The sequence below is a fragment of the Pagrus pagrus genome (assembly GCF_965226575.1).
Source record: "Pagrus pagrus genome assembly, chromosome: 6".
NCBI classification, from domain to species: Eukaryota; Metazoa; Chordata; class Actinopteri; order Spariformes; family Sparidae; genus Pagrus; species Pagrus pagrus.
This window is the reverse complement of record NC_140190.1, coordinates 22,066,040-22,088,417: the sequence shown is the minus strand read 5'-3', so window position 1 is coordinate 22,088,417 and position 22,378 is coordinate 22,066,040. Positions and strand designations below refer to the sequence as shown.

The window sequence follows — 22,378 nt, the reverse complement described above, 5'->3', positions numbered from 1 at the left end:
AGTGATTTGGTGATTTATTTGCATCAGCAGGTTTTACAATAACTGCTCTTCATCAGGAAATGATTGAACATGTAAATGACATGCAATGACAGACTATATACCGCAAAGAACTACATTTGAGTTATTTTCTTGAATGATAAAAATGACATAACATCGAGTGTACATTATATGACAAGTGTTCAAATTAAGGCACGTGAAATGTATATGAATGAATGTACAAATAATGACAAAAGTTCGGAAGATGTTAGGAGGCCTGAAGTTACATCTGTGTGTTAATCAGAAAACAGTTTCATTTCATCTATAAAACATGAAGAACCTTTTAGTCGAATATAAAATCTCATAGTAAAGTGCACAGTTCCTACATATTGAACTCAATGGTGATAAAAAAAAAAAACCTTTAACAAGTGAGCCTAAGGATTGTCTGACTTGATTAAAGATAATAATTCATATGATCATGTGAAATATTCATTATCTCATCTACAGTATTTAAGAAGAAACAGCATCTTTAATTGTAAGTTTATTGCCTCTTTCTCAGGCAAAGTGATTCAGTCTCTTCAGGACAATTACAGCACAATGGGATTTTCAAATGCCGCATACGGCAATTTTCAAGGCATTTCAACATTTCAAGGCTGTTGATGTTCATTTCAGATAGAGAAGAAATAGAAGCATCTGGCAAAACCCCATCATTAGAGCATGGGAAATGAGAAGAGTGAAATGTTCAACTCGTGACTGACTGATAACAGTCATTGGTCAATAAGTGAATGGACAGCTGTTACATACTGAAAAGCTTTCATTGATTGACTCCACATTAGCCCGACAGAGCCACAGCAGGGTAGTGGAGGAGTCTGATGGGCTGAGGTCTCTGACTGCTCCCACTGATGCATGGGCTGAAGAAGGGGAACACCTTGCCCCTCGGCCCGTTGGTGAACGAGTAGAGCAGACTCATGTCGTCGGCGTTGTAGAAGGACACTCTTCTCTCCTCGCAGTCTAAGAACACGGCAAGCCTTTGAGGGGAGGAGGCGAGATGCAGCCTGGTCCAGGGCTGCGTGCCGGCCGAGTACTCGTTCCCATTGCGCAACCGCAGCGTCCAGTAGCCACTTTCAGGGCTCAGCTTAATCCGAGCGTGCCTGTCTATGGCCTCAGAGGCGACGCCCAGGTCCCACTTGGGTTTGGAGCCTACTTCTACCTCCCAGTAGTGTCGACCAGACTGGAAGCCCTGGGCAGCCAGGATGTTGACGCACTGGAGGAAACGCTTGCTGTGGTCTGAATATGGGACCACAGCGTCACATTCGACTGCCACAGTTTTGTCCCTGGAGACGTGGATGCTCGGGTGCGCTGTGTCAATATCGAACGTTAATGGGGAAGGACCTTTGGGTTGAAACAATTTAATGAATCGTATCAGTGATAATATTTTTTTGGAATAAGATTCAACAGAGCGTCACGTTTTGAATAGAAAATATATCCTATCAGTGGGACAATGGTGTCATTACTGTCACTCTCTCACCACTTCAACAGCTTATTAAAATAATTAGATAATTTTGCTGTAATTATTATTGTGTCCAATGAAGCACATTAGAGGAACAAATACCTGGCTTCAAGGACTTGAACATCTTTCTCCATGTGATGTACTGTAACGGGGCCAAGTATTTGTTGCTGAAAGCGTTTGTATCAAACTCCGGGGCAGTATCCACCAGCATGCACGGTCTGTCGAAACAAAGCAAACATAGACTTTAGGATCATTTATTCTCGGCACAAATGACACTAAATGGAAATGTAGAAATCAAACGAAATATGAGGTGCCAAAATGCCAAAAGCTATCAATCATCCATAACACCGAAATGAACTGAATTTACCTCAGCTGTGGGACCTAGAGAAGGAAGTGAAAGAAAAAAAACACATTAACAACTGTTTGTTTCAAACTTCACAAGTCAAGTAAGATGAAGCTCTTGGTTTTTATTTTATATAAGTTAGATGTGATCTACAAATACAAATCTTGACAGCCACCTTGTATGGAGCACTGAACCTGACAAAATCAGAAATAAAGAAAAATAAAGTAAATGGCTCAATAAATATGCCATTAAATGCACCAAAAATAATATTGTAGACATTAATTAATCTACACAATGTGACATAAAGGATTTTAATTGAATTTCAATTTGACTTTAATTTCCCTCTGTATGTGTTTCTTTGTTTTAGCTTTAGACTTCATTTTCCATTTTATTTATTAACGGATCCATTTTTAAAAGTCTTTGATCTTTCTTTTTTGCATTTTTATTTCTGTATTAACTTCTGTAGTATTTTCCATTTGCAATTCCGCCCTATCCATTTCCACAAACGTATTTACTGCTGTATTTATTTTAACAATTCTGTATTTCTTAAGTTTTCATCATGTTTTGTGATTCAGAGCCAATCACAGCACTGTAGGTTGGGACAGGGCGAAAAGAAAACCAAGAGAGACAGCCTTGGGATCACTGAGGTGTCTTACAGGGAGGCTGATCTGGATCATATTTTATGGAGAAAATAAAATGATCCACAACACACTTTGATTAAGAGCCTCCACATTTTCACAAGAAAGCAGAAATTGATAAAGAAATGTAGAAATAAATATGTTTGTGGTAAAATGCAAAGAACAGAAATAAATAAATAAGTAAATTTTATGGCATGTCAGTTTATTTATTGAGACAAGTATTCATTTTTCTAATTAATTTTTGATTTGGCCAGTTTCAGTCCTCGATATCTTTGAGCGGAGATCTCACCTCAGTCAGTACGGTGCCCTCAGCGTTGGCACTCGCCTGCCGTAGTGTTCTGATATTGTCCTCGAGCTCCCTCACAGCCAGCTCGACAGCCTCCAGGTGGTGCTGAACTTTCTCCAGCTCTTCCTCCTGCTCTCTCCTCAGCTGGTCCAGTACGCAGGTCTCCTCGTCCTGCAAAATCTGATGGAGAGCTTGGAATTCCCCTTTGACACGAGTCTGCAGATCTGCTCCAATTTTCTGCAACAGGGAGAAATTATGTTATGATGGAAGAGGTAGAGGACATAATGCAACATCTTGCTTTCTTTTTTATAGCACATTTCTAATTGACCAGATGGAAAGGATAAAGAGTTAGCAAAGATGTTGCTAAGCGACTCTTGATAACTTCTGCAAAGTATATCTTCAGAGACACAAATAAGTGGAAGCTACAATTTATACACATCAAAGAGCTTTGTGCCAAACAACTACACTCCATTTAAGCAGCAAAGGATTTCCTGTTGATCATCTCAGCACAGAACGCACAACTAAACTCAAACAATTATCTTCCATCTGTCACACACACATTAGATGTGTTTTTGTTTCTGTTTCCTCTGACTGTGCAGTTTGTCGTGTGCTATAATGAAGTCTTGTCAATTAGCGTTTAAGCAACTTCAAGCAAAATTGTTTGGTTTAATGCATCAGTCAGGCAAAATCATTGTCATGTAAAAATAAGACCGTATGTAGGAGGAAGGATTTGCTGAGCATAGTTGACGCACAATTAAGTCAGAGGTTAGAAAAGCATTTATGCATCCAAGCACAAGACCATTATGTTTTACATATGACATGGCACAAACTGTCACTTACCACATCTGCAAACACCACTCAACACGCACAGTGACATACTGCAAACAGCCATTAGGGAGGGACATTTGCATTCTTATCTGCTAAGTGCTGCCATCCCTCGAGTTTCCCCACAGCAGTGTACCTTTATGGTCTCCATCTTGTCTTTGTCTCTGCGAATGCTGTTGATGAAGTCCTCCTTCCTCAGGCGATGGCTCTCCAATGTCTCTCTCAGTTGTTTCTGTTCAGCAGTATGCAAACCAAATCAGATTGGGAACAGAAACAGTGACTGTTTCATAGTGACCAGAACCAAAATAGCCCTGCATTAAAGATGACTACCTCAAAAGGGTCTCTTTTTGCTGAGCCTGATACTTTTGTGGCTTGAGTTGACGGCGTCGTAAGGAAGTACTTTCTGTTAATGAATTCAACTGCCGTGTTTTATTGAAAGATGTTTCTGATATTTTGAAACACCACCTTTTATCTGGTAAAACAACAGCACAAACAACAACATTGAAGAAATAGTTAAACATTTTGGTGGGTACGCTCTTTCACTTTCCTAAAGTCTTGTGATGATCATAAGGTTGGCAGTCATGCAGTTGAGACCACAGTATGTGTCAGCACCTACTCAAGAAATACTCGTACACATACACCCCATTTATATATCCTGCCACTTGTTGCGTTTACACTCCAGTTTTCGTACAAATTAAACAACCAAGATATAACTTGTTTATCAGTGAGCTCGGCTGGTGCATTTCATTACCTTTGGACACAGCCAGGCCAGCTGGTTCCCCGTTTTGCCAGTCTTTATGCTAGGCTAAGCTAAACACCTGCTGGCTTTTGGCTTATATCTACTGGAAACAGCGATATCGATCTAACTCTCCAGATACAAGATAGTCAATAAACCTATTTTCTAAAAGGTTCAACTATTCTACCATAAAGTTGAATAAACACCTTCCTGACACATTATGTGTAGGATCACAGTATGTAGGATTTATTAAAGGAATGTTGGATTGAATTATATTAAAATGTACAGACCATTTTCTTATTCTGGTTCCCCTGCTGTGGTTAAGTCAAATATCCAGTCATACAAGGTTATATAAAAGGGAGTGGAGAGTGGACTTTGCCCTGAGCAATTCATGCAAGACACGTTCAGGGTGGAACTAGAGTGAAGTAAACACAGATGTGTACTGAAACATAGAACATAATTGTGTTCAACTTATATAACTCAATTTCACAGAGGGCTCATTTTTAATCGATTGGTTTACTTTGGACCATAAGATTATTTGTATAAGATTGCTGAACACTTAATAACGTTTTCCAGATGACAACTGTAAAGGCATGGAAGGCAGCCAGCAGGATCACGGTTCAACATGAAGCGGAGGCGTAAACTCACCTCTAGGTTCTTGATGTAAGTGTCCGAGGTTGTGGCCCTGACCTTCTCCACCATGGCTGTCACGAGGTAGTTAGTTTGAAACTGCTTGGAGCTGAACTCCTTGCGACACTGAGGGCAGGTCACAGGGCCCTGAGTCCCCCTCCAGTACCTGGAGATGCAGGGTTTACAGAAGTGGTGCATACAGGCCAACATGACAGGCTCCCTGAACAGATCGCAGCATATGGCACATGTCAGGTCCTCTCTCAGGCTGCCTTTGGAGGATGAAGCAATGGCAGCAGCAGCAGCGGCCATGATGGGGGTACTTTCCTCTCCAAAGTCCGTCCACACTGAGGAAGTGAAAGCAAAAGCCTGGAGGTAGAAAGAGACAGGCAGAGATAAAACACTCCCCTCCTTGAGACAGTCTGTTAAGTCAGCAGAAAAAAGAAAAAAAAAACATAAAAAGTTCACATGATTCAAATGCAACAATTTCCTGTTGTGCAGCAGACTATATTAAGTGAATCATTGTCTAAATGTGGAAGCAGCAGAAAGGCTTGTGCACCTCCCCTTTACAGTCCAACACTAATAACTCTCCACTTGCTTGAATATACTAAGCACATACTTAAAAGTGTAAACCACAGCTAGTTCAAGTGTGAGGAGTGGGAATCAGCTGGTACACCACGGGACTCTTTAAGCTAGCTTATGATTTGTACTGTCAAAGAAACGTGTGGTCAGATATTGTTGTTTGATTGTACCCGCCCACTAAAGCCTGAGACCGTTTAGCTAGCCTACAGCAGCCGCGAAACAGCCAGTTTACGCGACATTAAGCAAAACAAATATTAGACTTTAACACAGCGACTATGATAAACTTTAAATTAACAGTTTTATTAACCTACGTCTACTGTTGTTCGGAGAAATGAGTGTCCAGCTGCTTCAGAGTCCCTCCAACTGCTCTCTACTCCCTCCGCTGCTGTTGTTTGGGTACAAAACGTACGCGTTTACTGCGCATGTGCCAATGGCAGACGCGCCTCTGATTGGTCCGCATGTTTTACAGCAAACAGCAGCACGTGAATAGAGGAAGTCTGTTTCTCCTCCTCTCAGGTAAACTCATCCTCTGTTTCACTTGTCACAGCTCTGTTGTGAACTCTGCTGTGAACAAGTGCTTCATTACTACAGCAAATGTGCATGATCAGATTCTTCATTATGTCTTGGCAAAACACAGGATGGTGGTCAGGACTTTTAAAAATTTCCCCAAGGAAATGTTTGACTTAAAAAAGGTCCCCATAGAGCCACAGTAGACATCAGACAACTGTTATCACAGGCTGAATAATACTCACATTATTGAACATTAACTGGTACATGTGTACCATCAGTCAAGTGCAACTGGAATTACATAATGCCTCGCTTACACTACACAACTTTATGTCTTGTAATTAAGAATCTTGCAGTTGCAGTTTGCACATGATGTAACTGATGAGTGTCAGGGTCACACATCACAAGGTCACACGGTATGTTACTTTTGCGTGAAAAAGAAATGTATATGAGTGGGAGGATTGATACGAATGTGTGGCAGTGAGGATTGTTTTTGCACTAAATCAAGCTTTTGTGTGTGTATTCTGATAGAAACTGTAAGCTGTTTTTGTGCCAGCTCAAGTACTTTAATGATGAAAAACGTGACATTTCCACCTTACGATTTGTGGCATTGAAAAGGTTAGTCTGCCACCTAGAGGGGGCGAGCTTGACCTGTTTTTAAAGAAATGTGAGGCTTATTGGATCTTCACCTTACAGACCTTGTTTCCCAGGAGTCTAAACGATGAACTACTGTTTAATGTGATGTTATGAGTTGGGCTGTTCTGTTACCTTTGAGATATTCTCATATATATTTTTTTTATGTGTGTGTGAGTGTGTGAGTTTGCCTAATTATAATTCTATGTCCTTTTTATGTGTGTAGCCAAGGGACCGGGGTGAGGTGCACAGTGAGGGTCTATGGTTTTTGACCGTGAGACAGGGAAGTTGGTGTTTATTTTGTGATATGTTTTTTTTTTTGGTATAATGTGAAATAAATAGATTGACATATCCGACCATAGTTTTTGTCAACTTGACCATTTTTTAATCACGTACATTCGTCCACAACCCTACTTAAGACAGCCTCCCCCATTGTCTTGTTAACTGATGAAGGTCTGAGTACCTCAACGTGTTGTCATTAAACTTAATTGCAAGTGAAGTGGACAGTGTGTGTTTTTCCTGATTATGTCGGCCTTTGGTCTTCTCCTACACACCTGTCGATCTTAAGGTGTGCATTAGCAACACTCTGCCAAGCATGTTTTCTGAAATTATATTTGCGACATATTACATATGTGCAACTGAGACATCTAATTAAACATGCGCTAATTATCCAACATTCTTATTTCATTTTGTTGATATATAAGAGCAAAGGTTTTTACAAAGGCCATTTTTTGTCACTCCATAAATCAGAAAAGAAAACACTATCAACAGCCATAAAACAATGTATTTTCTCAGTTATATAAACCAGGCTAAGAATGATATATGAACAAAACCCCTCTGTAAAAACCTCCAGAATATAGATCTGATAAAGGCTGGACTCTTTGCTGTGTATAAGTACTACTGAAGTGAAGAAAACTTATATTGAGAAAATGGCCTTTAGAGATATTTATTGTAAAATTTGCATATGTTTTTGACAAAAAAATAAGACACCTAAGGTGAATAGGAGGCATGTTATGGAAGCAAACTATCCCAAAATATCAATATTCACATGTGTGCACATATTTAAATAAAAACACAGTATAGTATAGTATAGTATTTTTTATGATTATTATCACATAATTAGATTTTTCATTTGGCTATGATTTAACCCTCTTAACACAACCAGGAAATTCTTTATTCAGGTAATGCTGCAGATAAAATTACTTTGAATGAAAATCCTTCATAAAGCCACTTGGTAAACTTGATGACACAATGTTATGTGTGTTCATTATACATCATTTCTTCAACATACATGTGAACTAAACAGACGAGGACGAGTATTTTGGTAAGACCTTGACCCTCTTTCACATTCAAAGGCACATTTGTGAGTTTCCTTCTGATCAATCATCCTGAGACTTTAGTTTTTATTAAGGCAGATGAGTCATTTGTCTTTAAAGAGAGGGAGAAACTGATCATATCCCAACCTCCACTAAGGATTTTTCGTGATTATCATTATTGTAGTATTATAGAGCTGAAGTGAATCCAGCATGCTCTGATTACAACTGATTCTTGTGTTCACTGTAACCAAACAAAAAGAGAAAATGAAGCTCAAAACAAGGAGTAATGATTGACCTAAGCTAAACTGATTTGAAGACAGAGCAGACCAATTATCAGCCACAAAGGTCAGTGGGGAGCAACAACAACTCCTGGTCAGCTCCAGCAGGAGGTGGGTTTCAAGACCTCATTTGACCAGGCTGCATGATAACAACGGCAGGCTGGTTTTTCTTGCGATATTTCAACTCCCGATGCATCTGACACCAGGAGCACCACTCACAGAAACAGGAAGTGGCAACGTCGTTGCAGAGAGAACCCTGCGGAGGAAGAATAGTCCTGATTATGCTCATTTTATTGCTCCTCAGTTACTGATGTAACTGCTGGAAGCTTTCACAACATACAGTATGTTCGTCTACTACCAACATTTTTCATCTTTACTCTATTTCTATTCTTTCACCAGGCTTTTTAAAACAAATGGTTTAACTTTCTGTAAATGTACAAGAGGCTTTCATTGAAAGGAATAATTGAAACATGATAAAAGTATTTTACCTTGATACCATAAGTGTGTCGAATGCCAACCCTTATAGACAGAACGGCAGGAGGCACACACAGAGGAAGTCCACAGGCTGCTGTGATGGCAGGGCTGAGTATGTCGCACAATGGGAGACAGCGGTTCTCTCCAAACTTTCCTGCAACCGTGCAGGCGAGGCAGGGACAGCACCAGAAACCATAACAGCCTGGAAAACACAAAGTTTCATGTTGAAATAGAGTTGTAATGAACACTGGCTTCACATGAGTCAGTAAGGACATGTATTATTTAAAAATATATAATATAAAGTGAAAGTTGTGGAGTTGATTCTTACAAGAGCTCATGTCATCACAACAGTCAAAGAGACCGGTGCTCCACGGTGTCATTGCCATTGTCTCTTGAACTTGTTCAGATTAACCTGTTAACTGAAGATGAAAAGCAGAAAAAGTCAAATTATGTTCATAGAAATGAGATTTTTACAACACATATTCATCCTAGAGAGCCGGTGATCTGGTTAGATTTTGGACCATCTTGTGACTTTAGTTTGAATGTTAACGAGAACATTGTTTGAATTCACACATTCTTGATTTCATCAATTAGTCATATCTGTAAAGACAATTATTTTGAAATACACATATCTTTTTAATGAACGCCTATTTTTCGGTCTGTGTATCAAATATATTGACATTATGAGATTCAAGTCCATTGGCCTCTAGTTTGACGGTGGTAAACCAACAAGTGCGGATCACTCTGACTCAGTGCCTATGAATGTGGTATGAACGAGGTATTAGTCGGATGTAGGCTTTGAAGCAAGAATAACAGGAATAGCAATGAGCAGCAGTGAGTGCTTAAAGGTCCCATTATGTTATGTAGAAAGTGAGATTTCCCTGTGGTTCTGATTAGTAAGCAGGTCTTGGTGTTATATAAATACTGTGACAGTATCAGTGTTGTAAAAAGTAGCCAAAAGTCATACTTGAGTAAAAGTAAGACTATCAAGTTATTTATTATTTATTATTTAAAGGTTTAATAATCTTAAAGTGTCTGATATCAAATGTACTTAAGTCTCAAAAGTAATTTTCTGGCAACACATTTAATTAAGTATCAAAAAAGTAAAAGTAAAAGAAGTAAAAGTACATCGGCTTCAGCATTTTTCTGATTATTGGAATTAATGGTTTTGGGGGTTATTGTTTTTTGATTGTCAATGAAATAAAGATGCTCTACTTTTGCTCTGATGAGGCATGCAATCTGCTATGTAACTAGTAACTAAGTTATCCAATAATTGTGGAATGAAAAGTACAATATTATAATAGTGCAAGTATTAAGTAGCTGAAAAGAGTTAAAGAGACAGTAGCTAGTTGAGTGTTCAGACAGAGGGTGAATAGAAGTGCTGCAGCAACGGACAGTATGATAATGTGTTTTTTTAAAATACTAAACCATGTAAACATTTTCTAGACACCTAAAATAAAGACATGAACCATAAAATGAGCATAAATGACTTTTAAAGGACTTTTTGTGCGCTCAGTTTTGAAACATCTTAGTAAACTAACTGCTGTTCATCTGTAAGACATCTGCAGAAATATTATCACAGCAACTCTGGCAACAATGTCTCTGGCCTTATTATAATATTACACACAGTATGGTAAACACTGTAGTATTTTGCATAGCTCTAATGTGTGATGCCATATATTGGTTTATGATATCCAGCGGATGTACTGTGACAAGAATTGCAATCTTTCACAGTCACTGAAAGTAAATAATTATCGTCCATCAATCGTTGTGAAATATAGACATTGGCAACAGAGAAAGAGTTAGAAAAACTTCACTTAGTTGCTTCAGCTAATCTAGTGTTGATAGGACTCCTCAGGGTGTGTGTCTGTGTCTCAAAGGCCTGTGCTGCACTGTGGCCAGATTGTGACAATTTCTACAACCATAAACACAGCTGAAGCTGCCTTGAAAACACAGATTTCTTTATAAAATTCAAGCAATATAATGCACATAGTCTATGATTTTATACATCACCATTTATACATCTCTTCATTACCAGTAAATAGCTGTGAAGCAAAATAACAGATGTGTTCATGACAAGGTTAATACAACTTGTCAAATAACATGTGCATGCCGCTGTGTAACAAAAACAACACATTTTGCATTCAAAATAGAGATTTACAATTTCTCAGTAGCAAATCTCAAACTCTTACCTGATGAAGCTTAAAGTCTTGTTACCACCTCAGAACGCTGGGACAGAATATGCCTGAGTGAGGAGTGGCATCTCCTGGCATGTCACACAGGAGCCCGAACAATGCTGCAGAACCGGAACCTGTGAACAAAAACAGCCAAAAACAATAGTCAAGAACTGTTTCTCAATTGATTAAACCAACAGAGGTGTGGTGAACCAGTCAGACACTAAGTTGTCAAAACATTTTTGCAACGCCTTTAAAAGCCACACACACACACGCGCGCGCACACACACACACACACACACACACACACACACACACACACACACACACACACACACAAACACTGACTTGTATATAACATACAGCTGATCAGTGTCTCCACAGAGAAATCTCAACCTGTGGCTGATCCAAATGATAAAATTTATTATTTTGTTTATTCATTCTGCAAATCGTGTGGAAAATAAATAAAAAATTGGTCATAAAAAAAATGTATGCATTTTGGACTTGTTATAAAATAATAAGTTTGATTTCTTCTTTGTTTTTTTTAAACCTTCCATTTAACTGCTCCACCCAGTGTTTGGCGTGCCAATCAGCTGACCTTATCATGAGTCATGACCCTTGTCAGTTTACAAACTGCGTTGTCTAAATCTAAGCTTATGATTGCCTTATTGTTGTTTCATTGGTCTAATTATTTTAATGTTCTTTATCTAATTATCAATTTACATTTAATTGACCTGCAACCTACATTCATTTTACCTCATGTCCATCACCCTCAATTACATTATTTGTTCTGAGTTCTCATGTTATAATGTAGTGACGACTACTGACGTGTCTTTAGTTTTATTATCTGCAATCAAGCCGGCATTCAGCGTCACAGTGTCTTTCCTGATACCGTCAAGGGGGAGCCCAAATTCCATACTGTACTAATGGTTGGTTTTAACAGAAGTTTAATATATATATATATATGTATATATATATTCATTTAGCCTTTACTGACTTTACTGGAATGTGTAAGTATGTGTAAGAAGTACAGTTAGTCTCTCATAACTCTCTATTGCTAAAGTGAGGATATATCCTACAAGTCTCTCTACATTACTGAAGGCATGAACACATTTCCTCTGTTAGTGTTTTGATTGAAGCAGTGAAGAGTTCTGTCACACACTGGTCCAGATTCTCGTGATCTGTTGGGTTTGTTATCAAACAAGTCAGGGCCTCCTGGTACCCTTAATTCATTTAACCCAGGTTTTCTTTGAAGTTGTCAACTATCTGTAGATCAAAATCATAGATTACATAATGAATGATTCAAAAGTCACTTCAAAGTGTTAAAAGGCTTGTGATTTAATCCTTTTTGCACCAAAAACAGGACCATTCATAAACAAGGTAACATCTTAATGGTGCATGTCTCTACCTGTTGGTCCTCAGTGGTAGAGCATTAAAATATCCCACTCAAGGAGAGGTAGTCTGGCATGATTTAAATATTACTAAGCAGAAATAAGACTTGTGTTAAGACATTTATATGGCCACTATGGAAGGACTCAACAGGACATCCTGACTATATCCACTTTATTATGAATATACTGTACAACCAAGCACTCTCAAAAACGCAAAGATTTTAACATACTAGAAGCTTTAAAGGACAATCTTTCTGAGCTGTAACACTGTAACTGTAGGTTCATTTGTAGATCCAACCTTTCCAAAAGTTGCTCTTCCCAAATTCCCCAAAAAACAGGTAAATAATTGAAGAATCACAGCTTAAAAACAGTTACAGTAAAGACATCTCAATTACAGTGCATCGCTGTTGTTCATTTTAATCTGTGAAATGCTGTCATGAAGTTCAATAATTACTGCATGTCTGGTCTGGTTTGCTCACGAGCCTGTAAAGTCACATATTGGCCTCATGTGTAGGAGAAAGATCTTGCCACTGGTCTCTTCTTGACCAGTTTTTTAGGCACCACCGTTTCCAGTAGCCTCCTCACTAGGTCCATTCTGCCTGTGCTGATCAGAGCCCTCGATAACTCTGTGACCTCTGCTGTGTGAGTCCTGTAAAGGCACTTAAGCTCTGCCTTCACTGCATCCCCAGGGTACCTCTCCTCTGCCTTTTGTACCCACAGCTCAAGCTGGGTGATGGCCAGGCTGGGATCAGAGCCTCCCTGCATGAAGAGAGTCAGGAGGGCCTGTAGGAGGCAGCGCAGGGCTGTGGTGTCTGTGCTCCCTGGTCTCTCCAGCTCCACAGCCTGTTTGAAGCAGTCTGCAGCATTCTGCTCCTCACCCTTCAGCAGGAGGCAGCGTCCTCGCAGCACGTGGAGGTCCGGCAAGCTGTCACCCAGCTCAAACTTCAGGGCGTGGGACAGACTGACCAGTGCACTGTTCACTGCCCCCTCATCCACCAAGAGACTCTCCTGGAGTGCATCTACACCCATGTAGTAGAACACCTAAAGGGAAAGACATGAATGAAAAAACATTGTTGCTGTAGAAAATCTGTCTCTGTTGATCATTAGTAATTTGTCTCTTTACCTGTGCCATCTCTAGGTGAGTCCGCAGACATGGACGTACAGCCAAGACCTTGTCCAAGTCTTTTCTGGCCTCAGTAAGCTTCTGCCGATCTGGGATTCCACCGTGACCATGTTTTGCTATTTCCAGGTCCCTGACGTAGAGCACCATATTGATCTAAAAGGAAAAAGTTCATAAATATTAATCTTATACAACTTTTTATGAACATCTTTATTTTATCATGTGTATGGAAATCACTTTATGCAAGTGATTTGAGTATAACATTACCACTTTTACCATAACAGCAGAAACATTTATAGTTCAAACAAGCTCCAACATTAGATCTACTTGTACCAATATGTGGATTCTATGCATCTTTAAGCCAGTTTAAATTAATGCAAATTCTCCAACATACATACTAATTGACTGAGTTTTGCCAGCTTGGTTTTGGCATTGACTGGATGTGCTTCAGCTGCTGTACCTTTGCACGGGTGCAGTAGGCCTGCCAGTTGAGCTCTGGGTCGGGGAGCACGTTTAGGGCCATGTTACAAATCCCTGTGGCCATCTCATGTTTCCCCAACAGAAAGAAGATTTTTGCCAGAAGGTTCAGGGTGAATGCATCATCACTGGCCAAGTTAATAGCCTGAGGACACCGACAGTTGAACTGTATGTTATGGTCAAAACAAGAGGGAGCCCAAATTCTCTTGTAAACTTGCAGTAAAAACATCTAAGACATACAGTATATTACAGTCACTTATCATATTGATAACATTTTTATGTAGATCATCACCATCCCAGTTAACAACCAAATAACTGAAACTAACCTATATCGATTGGATCACCTTATGACTGTGTTACACTCCAGGCAACAAGTAGAGACTGTTGTTCACTCATGATGGACCAATATAGACACTGTGCAGACACACACGTAGTCTGTTGACTGTCTAGAGCTGGACTGCAGCTCTGTTCACTGCATGCTGCTGTAACATGTACGTCAAAATACAAAAGAAATATAATTTGTGGAAATAATGTATTCTGTGGGTAACGGGGGCGGGACTAGATAAGCATCTGCTTCTCCCGCTTTCCCTTTCGGCCATGTGTACTACCTGATTTTAACTAAGATGATGTGTGATGATGACTGTCTAATAACATGCCGAAATAAATAAATAAATAAATAAATAAATAAATAAATCATTTAGAAAAATACATCTACAGAGCTTGTAGAAATGTATTTCTTTTCCTTAAAAACATTATTATGATTTTAAAACTAGCTATTAAGAAGAAATTAAGAAATTAATCATTCTGAAAAGTACAAAATGGCTGCTTTGTTTATCTCCATGTAAGAATTGACAGCTGGTTCCAGTTTCTACTGAGATTTGTCAACCAATAGTATAACGCTGGTGGAACCACATGGTATCCATGTTTTGTCAGCGTTAAGAGTCTTGGTAGTTGCCAGTTTGTGGAAAAAAACGTAAAGATGTCTGAGTTCCACAGTATGTACCCAGCAACTGTACTGCCTCACGTTAGCTTGCTAGCGTAAGTGAGATTAATGTTGGCTAGCATTAGCAACGTTGACGTAAGCTAGCTAGCATTGCTACGTTAGGCACTGTAACAAACTGGCAACCACTTGAGGGGGCAGATGATTAGAACTGAACTGCAGCGTTTTGGCGGGAGTGCAATGGTACGGGGAGCTGTAATGTCACATGTAGTGGCTGAATGTTATCAATAACGCCTTCAACAGTTAATGTGGTATTAGCAACACATTAGCCTCTGACAGCTTACAGCTAGTATCATGCTTAGTGTAGAAATAGCGATTTTAATATCCTCTATAGAGAGCTGAAGTCATGCCCCTTCCGGTGACAACAATATAACAATGTAAGCTAAACTGATATAGAGCTGTGCTAGCAGTGGTCGCTAATAGCAACAGAATGTTCAACTGAAATTACTGACTGGTTACCGAACATTTAAATTAAAGTTACAGGAACAATTAAGCTACAGGCCATGTACCAGATTAGTTTTTAGACAGGTCTCCTAGCTTGTCTGGTATCTGTTCAGAGATCTACATGTTAAGGTTCACTTACAGTGCCATAACAGGACAGAGGATCAGAGGCTGAGTAGCCACAGTCATGTACAGACATGGGAACAGTGGTGAACTCTTCCTTTCTCTCCAACATGATGCCAACATAACACCAGGCAAGAGCTGAGGGGACAGACCAGAATCAGAGTCTTTACCACTTTACTTTAATCTAAAGATTGTTGATAGTCTCCTCCAAGGTTGAAAACATTGTGGTAACTTCTATGCGTAACAACATCTTAAATCACCAAAAACAAAGCACAAACTCATGGAGGTGTTTACCTTTATATCTTGTTTTCTCAGATTCTAGTGTTTCTTTGAGAAGCTTCAGTCCCTTATTGTAGTGGGGGAGTCTGGAGTATTCAGAGTCGTCTCTGGTCTTTACGATGTCGTCCAGTCTGCAGAGAGAAAACGACTTAACCAAGTAATATTTCCACATGAAGTGAATCAGTGCTCATTGTTTGATGCCAGTGTTGTACCTTATGTAGATGGTTGCCATTTTAAAATACCAGCTTCGTTTTTCCTCTGTTGGTATCTGAAAAATAACAATATTCTTCACTAACAGTCTTTAGTTAGGAATACAAAAGACAGTGATTGTGCATAAATAAATATGTAAGTCTTCAGGTACATGCCCAGCAGGGTTTTTTAATTGCAATTCCACCCAAATGAACATACTTTTGCACTTGTCCTGAATAAAAATAGTATGCTAAGGGCAACTTTGTTGAAATATATATTATACCCATGCTATTGTGAGCTAGGACTCATATTCTTAAAACTTCTGAGCATAACCGCACACAAGTCAAATGACTCTGAGAATAAAAGATTAAAAAATATCTAATTTATATCACAGATAAAATACTACCCAATAAAATGCTATTACTGTATTTGTTTGTTTCCATCTCACCAGCTGACCCCCATAGTCCAGGGCTCTGTTGTAAAGTCTCAGAGCTGCCATCAGCCTCTCTCTCAGGAGGTCCTCACTGTCCAGCTCCACATCATACGGATACACGTAGGCCTGCTCAGCCAGGCAGCGAGCCGCTAGGAGCCTGCTCTCGTCCTGAGAGGCCGCTCCAGCTTCTAAGCCCATAAAGTGGGACACCTTCTCGACACACTCCCCTGCATCCAGCTCTCTGCCTAGCTTATCGTACACGTAGCCCAGGTTGGCCCAGGCATTGAGGTTACCGGGGTCTTCTTTACAAATGCTTCTGAAAGGCCAACATACACAGAGAGAGTGGGGTTATAAAAAGGTCCCCAAAGGGCTGAAGTAACATAAGTTATTCCACGATGTGTCAATCTTTTTTCCGCCAAAATACATGATAATACATACAATTTAAGATTAGACGACTGTGAAATTTTGAAAACACTTCCATGGTCACCCCCTGATTTTTCCTCTGGTGTCACCATGGGTTTGACTTTTTTTAGCATTAGTGAAAAGTCTTGACACTGGCACAGATGGATGGACAAAATTATATATAGTTGTTTGGTGTAAGACTAAATACTTTTAGTACAAACTAGAACTGCCCCCAATAGAGCGCATACCTCCGCCAAAGCCCAACAGTCCCCTTTAATTCAGTCAGACCTTATCCAATATCAAATGAAACATACTTAAATCCACTAGATCTGGATTTTTTTTATCGTAAATGGCGAAAAAACGTCTCACAATGTTAAAGAAGGTGAGAAAAGATTGCTGGATCTGTCCCTTTATGCAGGTTCGCACCAAAAATGAATGGGGTTTAATCCGGGTTGAGATCCATCCTCCCTCCAAGTTTTGTGGAAATCCTTTCTGTAGTTTTCCTGCAGTCTGGCTTACAAACCAACCGAACAACAAACAAACAAACAAACAAATGCAAAAACATAACCTCCTCGGTGGAGGTACAACAGACCCATCAGCCTCGGCTGTACTTTATGTTTAGTGCTAATAAGAGAACATTATCATGCTAACATTCCCAACTAAGATGGTGAATACTGTAATAATTATACATGCTAACTCTTTAGCAGGTTAGCCTTGCTATTTGGGGCATATTAGCAAGCTAACATTAGAAAATAACTCAAAGCACTAATGTACCCAAGTATAGCCGCACAAAGCTTGAAAGAGATAATAAAATAAGACAGTGTATTGGTTAAACAGGGCATAATTACATTGCAATACAAAATTGTGCTTCACAGTGGGTGTAATTAAGTTAAGTCTTACATCTAGAGAGCAGAGTTAGCAATATGAAAAAGATTAAGATTTGCATATTACAGGAGCAACTGAAATTTTTGTTATTCGTGCTCAGCGATCTTATCTGTCCAAGTCAGACGAGCCATCTTAGTGTTGTCGTGCTAATAGTATGTTTGTTATGTGCAGGAGGCTGCATTTAAGATGGCTGTGAATTTATGACAGGGTGGGTCTTGATTTTGGTTGATGTTTTAGGCCTAAGGTAGTCGGTAAAGGTTGGGTTGGGCGTCTAGTGCTGCCTCTGCTCATGCTGTAGGCATTTAGTGTGGTTGGTTAGCTCACAGCAATTATGTAGCATATGTGGCAAGACACATTTCAACATGTGGTGTTTCTATTGTAAAACACATTACAAGTCAAGATCTCTTGTGAAATTATGCATCATCAGTGTTTCAAAATGAGGCCTCTTGCTTAATCAGAACACTCAGAAGAAAAAAGACGACAGTGTATTCTCACCTGAATATTTCCTCAGCCGTGTCCAGCTGTTCGAGGTGAAAAGCCAGCAGACCCAGCAGATTTCGAACAGCATACTGCAGATATCCAGATTCAGCCTCTAGCTCGCCTCGCAGGCTCTCCTGTTTCAGGTAGGTGTCCCTGAGTCTCAGCTTCACAGGCCCAACATGATCACAGTTGAGGTTGAGGTCCAGGTGGAAGTGGCCGGGGATGTAATCCATGTCCTCCATGAGGGACTCGATGTCCTCTGTGTTGTCGGCCTCCATGGCCTCCTGCTCTTTCGGCTCCTCCTGTTACTTCAGAAAGACAAGAAACTGAGTTCAATCGACAGTTGCAGAATTCATCCACCCACTGTTGTCATCCCGGTGCAGACAGGTTGAACTGGTCCAGCCTGGGAGTGACGAGGGCGTGGAATAGAGTGTAAAAGGGAGATAGTGTAAGTATGGATGCTTATTTATCCCACACACTGTTTGTATCAAGTCCCCACTTTTATTCTCATCTATAAATAAAATCTTAGTCATCACTAACAACAAATTACAACATTTCTGATTTTTTTTTTCTCATCTGGCAAGTGTCAACTGACATCCCTTAAAGTCTCTTCTGACAGGATGATAATTATGTCTCGAGCTGTGTAATAGGTGTTTTTGTTTTGAAGCCTTGTTTAGGGAAATCAATGTGTTACCCCCCTCTGCTCCGGCCTGTGTCAGCTATAGCTAACAGAAGAATGTGACCCATCAGGATCAGTGTGACTGAAATGCTGAAGATAACTCACAGAAATGCTCTTCCTTTTCTGTGATACTACTCTAAATAACCTTTCATTTCAACAAAAATTCTCATGTAGACATCACAAATTGGCCAAATTATAACCTCTCAGCTGTTTGATGCATTGTTGGCAGAGTGTGTAAACACAGAGTGGAGATATTCAACAAAAGCAATATCTGACTGTGCATCTTCGTTGTCCTGTAAGTCACAACACTGTCTTAGAAGATCATGATACACATGCGATAAGCACATTTTTGTTTCTGAACACTTTTGCATACTAATCCAAACTCTTCCACCAGAGGGTAAACTTGTATTATAATAAACCAGACTGACAGTAGACCCAAACAGAGCCGTGTTTAATGCTGTAACTCCACCATCACATGCAGCGTCTTGAGGAGATTTACAGATCAAAAGTGGTTCCCAAGCAAGTGCGAGCTCTAAAACAAGAGTGGGGAAAACTCCAGAGAGCCTCAGCTCTGCACATGAAAGACCTTTGGAGAGATAATTCAAAGAGAGATCAGCTCCTCTGTAACAACAGGGTGAAGTAATAGCTGTAGGAGGGAACAAAAGTGATTACAAAAAAGTCCAGAAGGATTATAGTAAGGGAAATGTAGATATAACAAAGCTAATAGAAGAAGAAGTAAGTTAGTACCATCAATATTCAAGGATTAAAGGAATCACCAATCACAATGGGGTTTTTTTTCGCAATCTCTAGTTTACTACCGACGTCTCTTGACCCATTGGTACAAGCTGCTGTTACTATCACTCAATAAATCAATCAATCTTTATTTGTATAGCGCCAAATCACAACAAAATCATCTCATGACACTTTCCAGATTGAGCAGGTCTAGACCATACTCCTCGCTTAATTTATTTACAGACCCCACATTTCCCCCATGAGCAAGCACCTGGCCACACTGCCTACTTGTTTAAGTTTACATCACATACTGGGTGTAGCATTGGCAGCAAAGATGGTGACAGGTTAACCTTTAAGCCACATTTGTGCAGTTTGATTGACACAAAACAAAGTACAATGGAAAAAACAACAATTGGATAAAAGCCAGAACTTAGAACAGTGTGTTAAAAGCATCTGTCCTGCGGTGGTTTGACATTTGAAAACTATAGCCAAACAAAATGTGGGACATCATCCCACACAAGGGATAACAAAATGCTGCGCAGTCCCACATATAGTGGGAGTCCCACTGTGGGACACCTGGTCACCCTGTACGTACGACTGGGGCAAAGATTGGGGGGAACGACAGGGGCAGTATGATATTAGATTACTCAGTAACTCAAAGACGGAGAAGGCGTGGGTTTTCTGAACATTTAAGTAGAAAACAGGAAGCAGGAAAGAAGAGTGAGTCCTATCTGAAATGGAATAGTTTACAGCTGTCAGCAGTGGACCATCAGATCACAGAGCGCACAGGTCACTTCAAATACCAAACATGCATGTTTCAAATCACCTGGAGCAAACCCACACGGACATGATGGAGAACACACAATCCCACACACAGATGCTGGTGCTGATCCACCTGTGCTGCCCTTGAAACAGGGAGCGAGTCACTACCGGTGTTGCATAATGTGTATTCAATACTGCAGATCTGCCTCCTCATGGGCAGCCTTTTCCATTTGTACCATGTGGGTGTACAGAAGTCTGAAAATTTGCCTGTTGCCATGGTGGCCCTCGTGGATACCAGGCTGATTGCATGGTAACATAATGATTACACATTATATCTTGTTTGTGTGTGTGCACCCTCCAAGGCAAAAGGATTTTGCTCATAAAAACTCCAGTTTGGATGATAGATTTTACATCCCAGCAGCATCGGGACAAAACAAAGGTATTATGGGGGAGATGTTGACCCCCAATAATCCCTGTCGCCATTGCAGTACTCCCCTTTAAAGCAGGATTAAGATATGTGTCCCACATGCTGATAAAGGTCCTTTTGCTTTCAGTCTAACCCCTTGTTAACCTACTTAATTGTTTTGATGTCTATCTTAATTTCTGGCACAAAGGACGGCGAATAACTGATGGAGAATAACATGCAGACAGTCGTGGATGAGAATAAGGTTTCCTGCTACACTGTGACCATGAACGAGAGCAAAGATGGCAGCAATCAAGCATCAAAGTTCCCTGAAATGCTTCTCTGCAGAGACGTTACATTCACATCGACAGGAGCATAGACGGGAAATCGGGGGCCCCTCACAAGATGTGACACTGAACACAAAGGATCATGGGATCACAGGAAAGCCTTATTAATCCAGACTTTATACCTTTATATCCCCTCTCTCTAAAATGAGCTCTCCTCAGGTATTCATACCTTTTGTTGCACTTTCACTATCTTGTGTTCAAAGCTTTATTAATAATAGAGGGATTTAATGATTCACAATGTATTGTACTGTATGATCAGCATCTAACTGAAGAAAAGGAGGATCCAGCAGCTCTTGTGCCATACCAGAAGGAGTGACACACCCTTAATCCACTTCCCATCCTCAATCCTGCTTTTAACGTTTTGTGGTTTAATGCTGTCCATCCCAGATTTTAATGCAGGCTCCCCCTTTTATCCCTCTTTCCCCTGAGGCACACTTGTACATTTAATTAGTGCTTAAACTGTAGCTGAGAGTCGTCTGCCTTTTTAAGCCACTTCATCACTGTTAGACTACGATCTTAGTCAGCTTCTCTCTGGCACCCAGAGTGAGTGTTCACATGGAAAAAGCGACTCTCCAACTCTCCAGAGGCCTCTGACTGCAGATAACACCAGTGAGTGTCTCTAAAGACCGTCTAACACATATGGTAAGTATGCAGGAAATGCTAGCAGAGCAAATCTACCCAAAATAATGGTGTTCTCGCAGGATTTTCCTGATTTGCTTCTACTTTTTTTTTAAAAATGTCATACATTAATGGGTGGCTGTGACACAGGAGGTAGAGCAGGTTGTCCACAAATAGAAAGGTCGATGTTTTGCTGCATGTCAAAGTGTCCATAGCCAAGATTGCAACCCCCTGTTGGCTGTACCAAAGGTGTGTTAGTGGTCGAGTGTAGAAATGGGGCACCTTTGTAAGGAAGTGCAGTATCCATGGCAGCCGTCAGTGTGCAAACGGGTTAAAGGATAAATTCACCCAAAAATGAAAATCCAGTCATTATCTACTCACCCCCATGCTGATTTCTGGAGCTTCACAGCAAAAGAGTGTTGCTGCATTCTCCTGCGACACTGAGGTGGATGAGAACACAACTGAAAGAAAGTATAAAATGGCTGCATACAGATGGTCCGGTGTAATCCGAGTGTCTGGAAGCTCAGAGATCCCAAATTGATTTGATAAGACAATATTTACACCCTCCTGCTCATGCAACTACTTCAGGGGGGGGTTCACTTTTATTTTTTTAGCATAGCAGCTACAGTTTTCAGCCCTGAAAAGGGTGTAGATAATGTATTTCCAATTCAATTTGGGATCTGAGGGCTTCTGGAGACTTGGACTACAAGCT

At 40.2% G+C, this 22,378-nt stretch overlaps 2 protein-coding genes across 4 annotated transcripts; both read right to left on the bottom strand.

Moving 5' to 3' along the window:
• Positions 1 to 504: 504 nt before the first annotated feature.
• On the bottom strand, positions 505 to 5,922 carry LOC311258684 (zinc-binding protein A33-like). 2 transcript variants are annotated; one of them, XM_084355191.1, is made up of 7 exons: positions 5,835 to 5,922; positions 4,963 to 5,310; positions 3,715 to 3,810; positions 2,757 to 2,990; positions 1,854 to 1,867; positions 1,589 to 1,704; positions 505 to 1,368 (listed from the first exon to the last, which is right to left on the bottom strand). In XM_084355191.1, exons 2-7 carry the CDS (start codon positions 5,251 to 5,253, stop codon positions 809 to 811), a joined length of 1,311 nt encoding a protein of 436 aa, XP_084211317.1. In that variant the 5' UTR covers positions 5,254 to 5,310; positions 5,835 to 5,922; the 3' UTR covers positions 505 to 808. The 2 variants fall into 2 exon arrangements, with proteins under 2 accessions (XP_084211317.1, XP_084211318.1); XM_084355192.1 differs by having other exon boundaries at positions 4,963 to 5,288.
• A 6,334-nt stretch (positions 5,923 to 12,256) lies between these two features.
• On the bottom strand, positions 12,257 to 18,409 carry ttc22 (tetratricopeptide repeat domain 22). Of its 2 annotated transcripts, XM_084354689.1 has the most exons (8): positions 18,141 to 18,409; positions 16,374 to 16,674; positions 15,949 to 16,004; positions 15,752 to 15,867; positions 15,477 to 15,595; positions 13,877 to 14,038; positions 13,420 to 13,572; positions 12,257 to 13,337 (listed from the first exon to the last, which is right to left on the bottom strand). In XM_084354689.1, the coding sequence occupies exons 1-8, from the start codon at positions 18,401 to 18,403 to the stop codon at positions 12,801 to 12,803; spliced, it is 1,707 nt and encodes a 568-aa protein (XP_084210815.1). In that variant the 5' UTR covers positions 18,404 to 18,409; the 3' UTR covers positions 12,257 to 12,800. The 2 variants fall into 2 exon arrangements, with proteins under 2 accessions (XP_084210815.1, XP_084210816.1); XM_084354690.1 differs by lacking the exon at positions 13,877 to 14,038.
• Between the last annotated feature and the right edge of the window lie 3,969 nt (positions 18,410 to 22,378).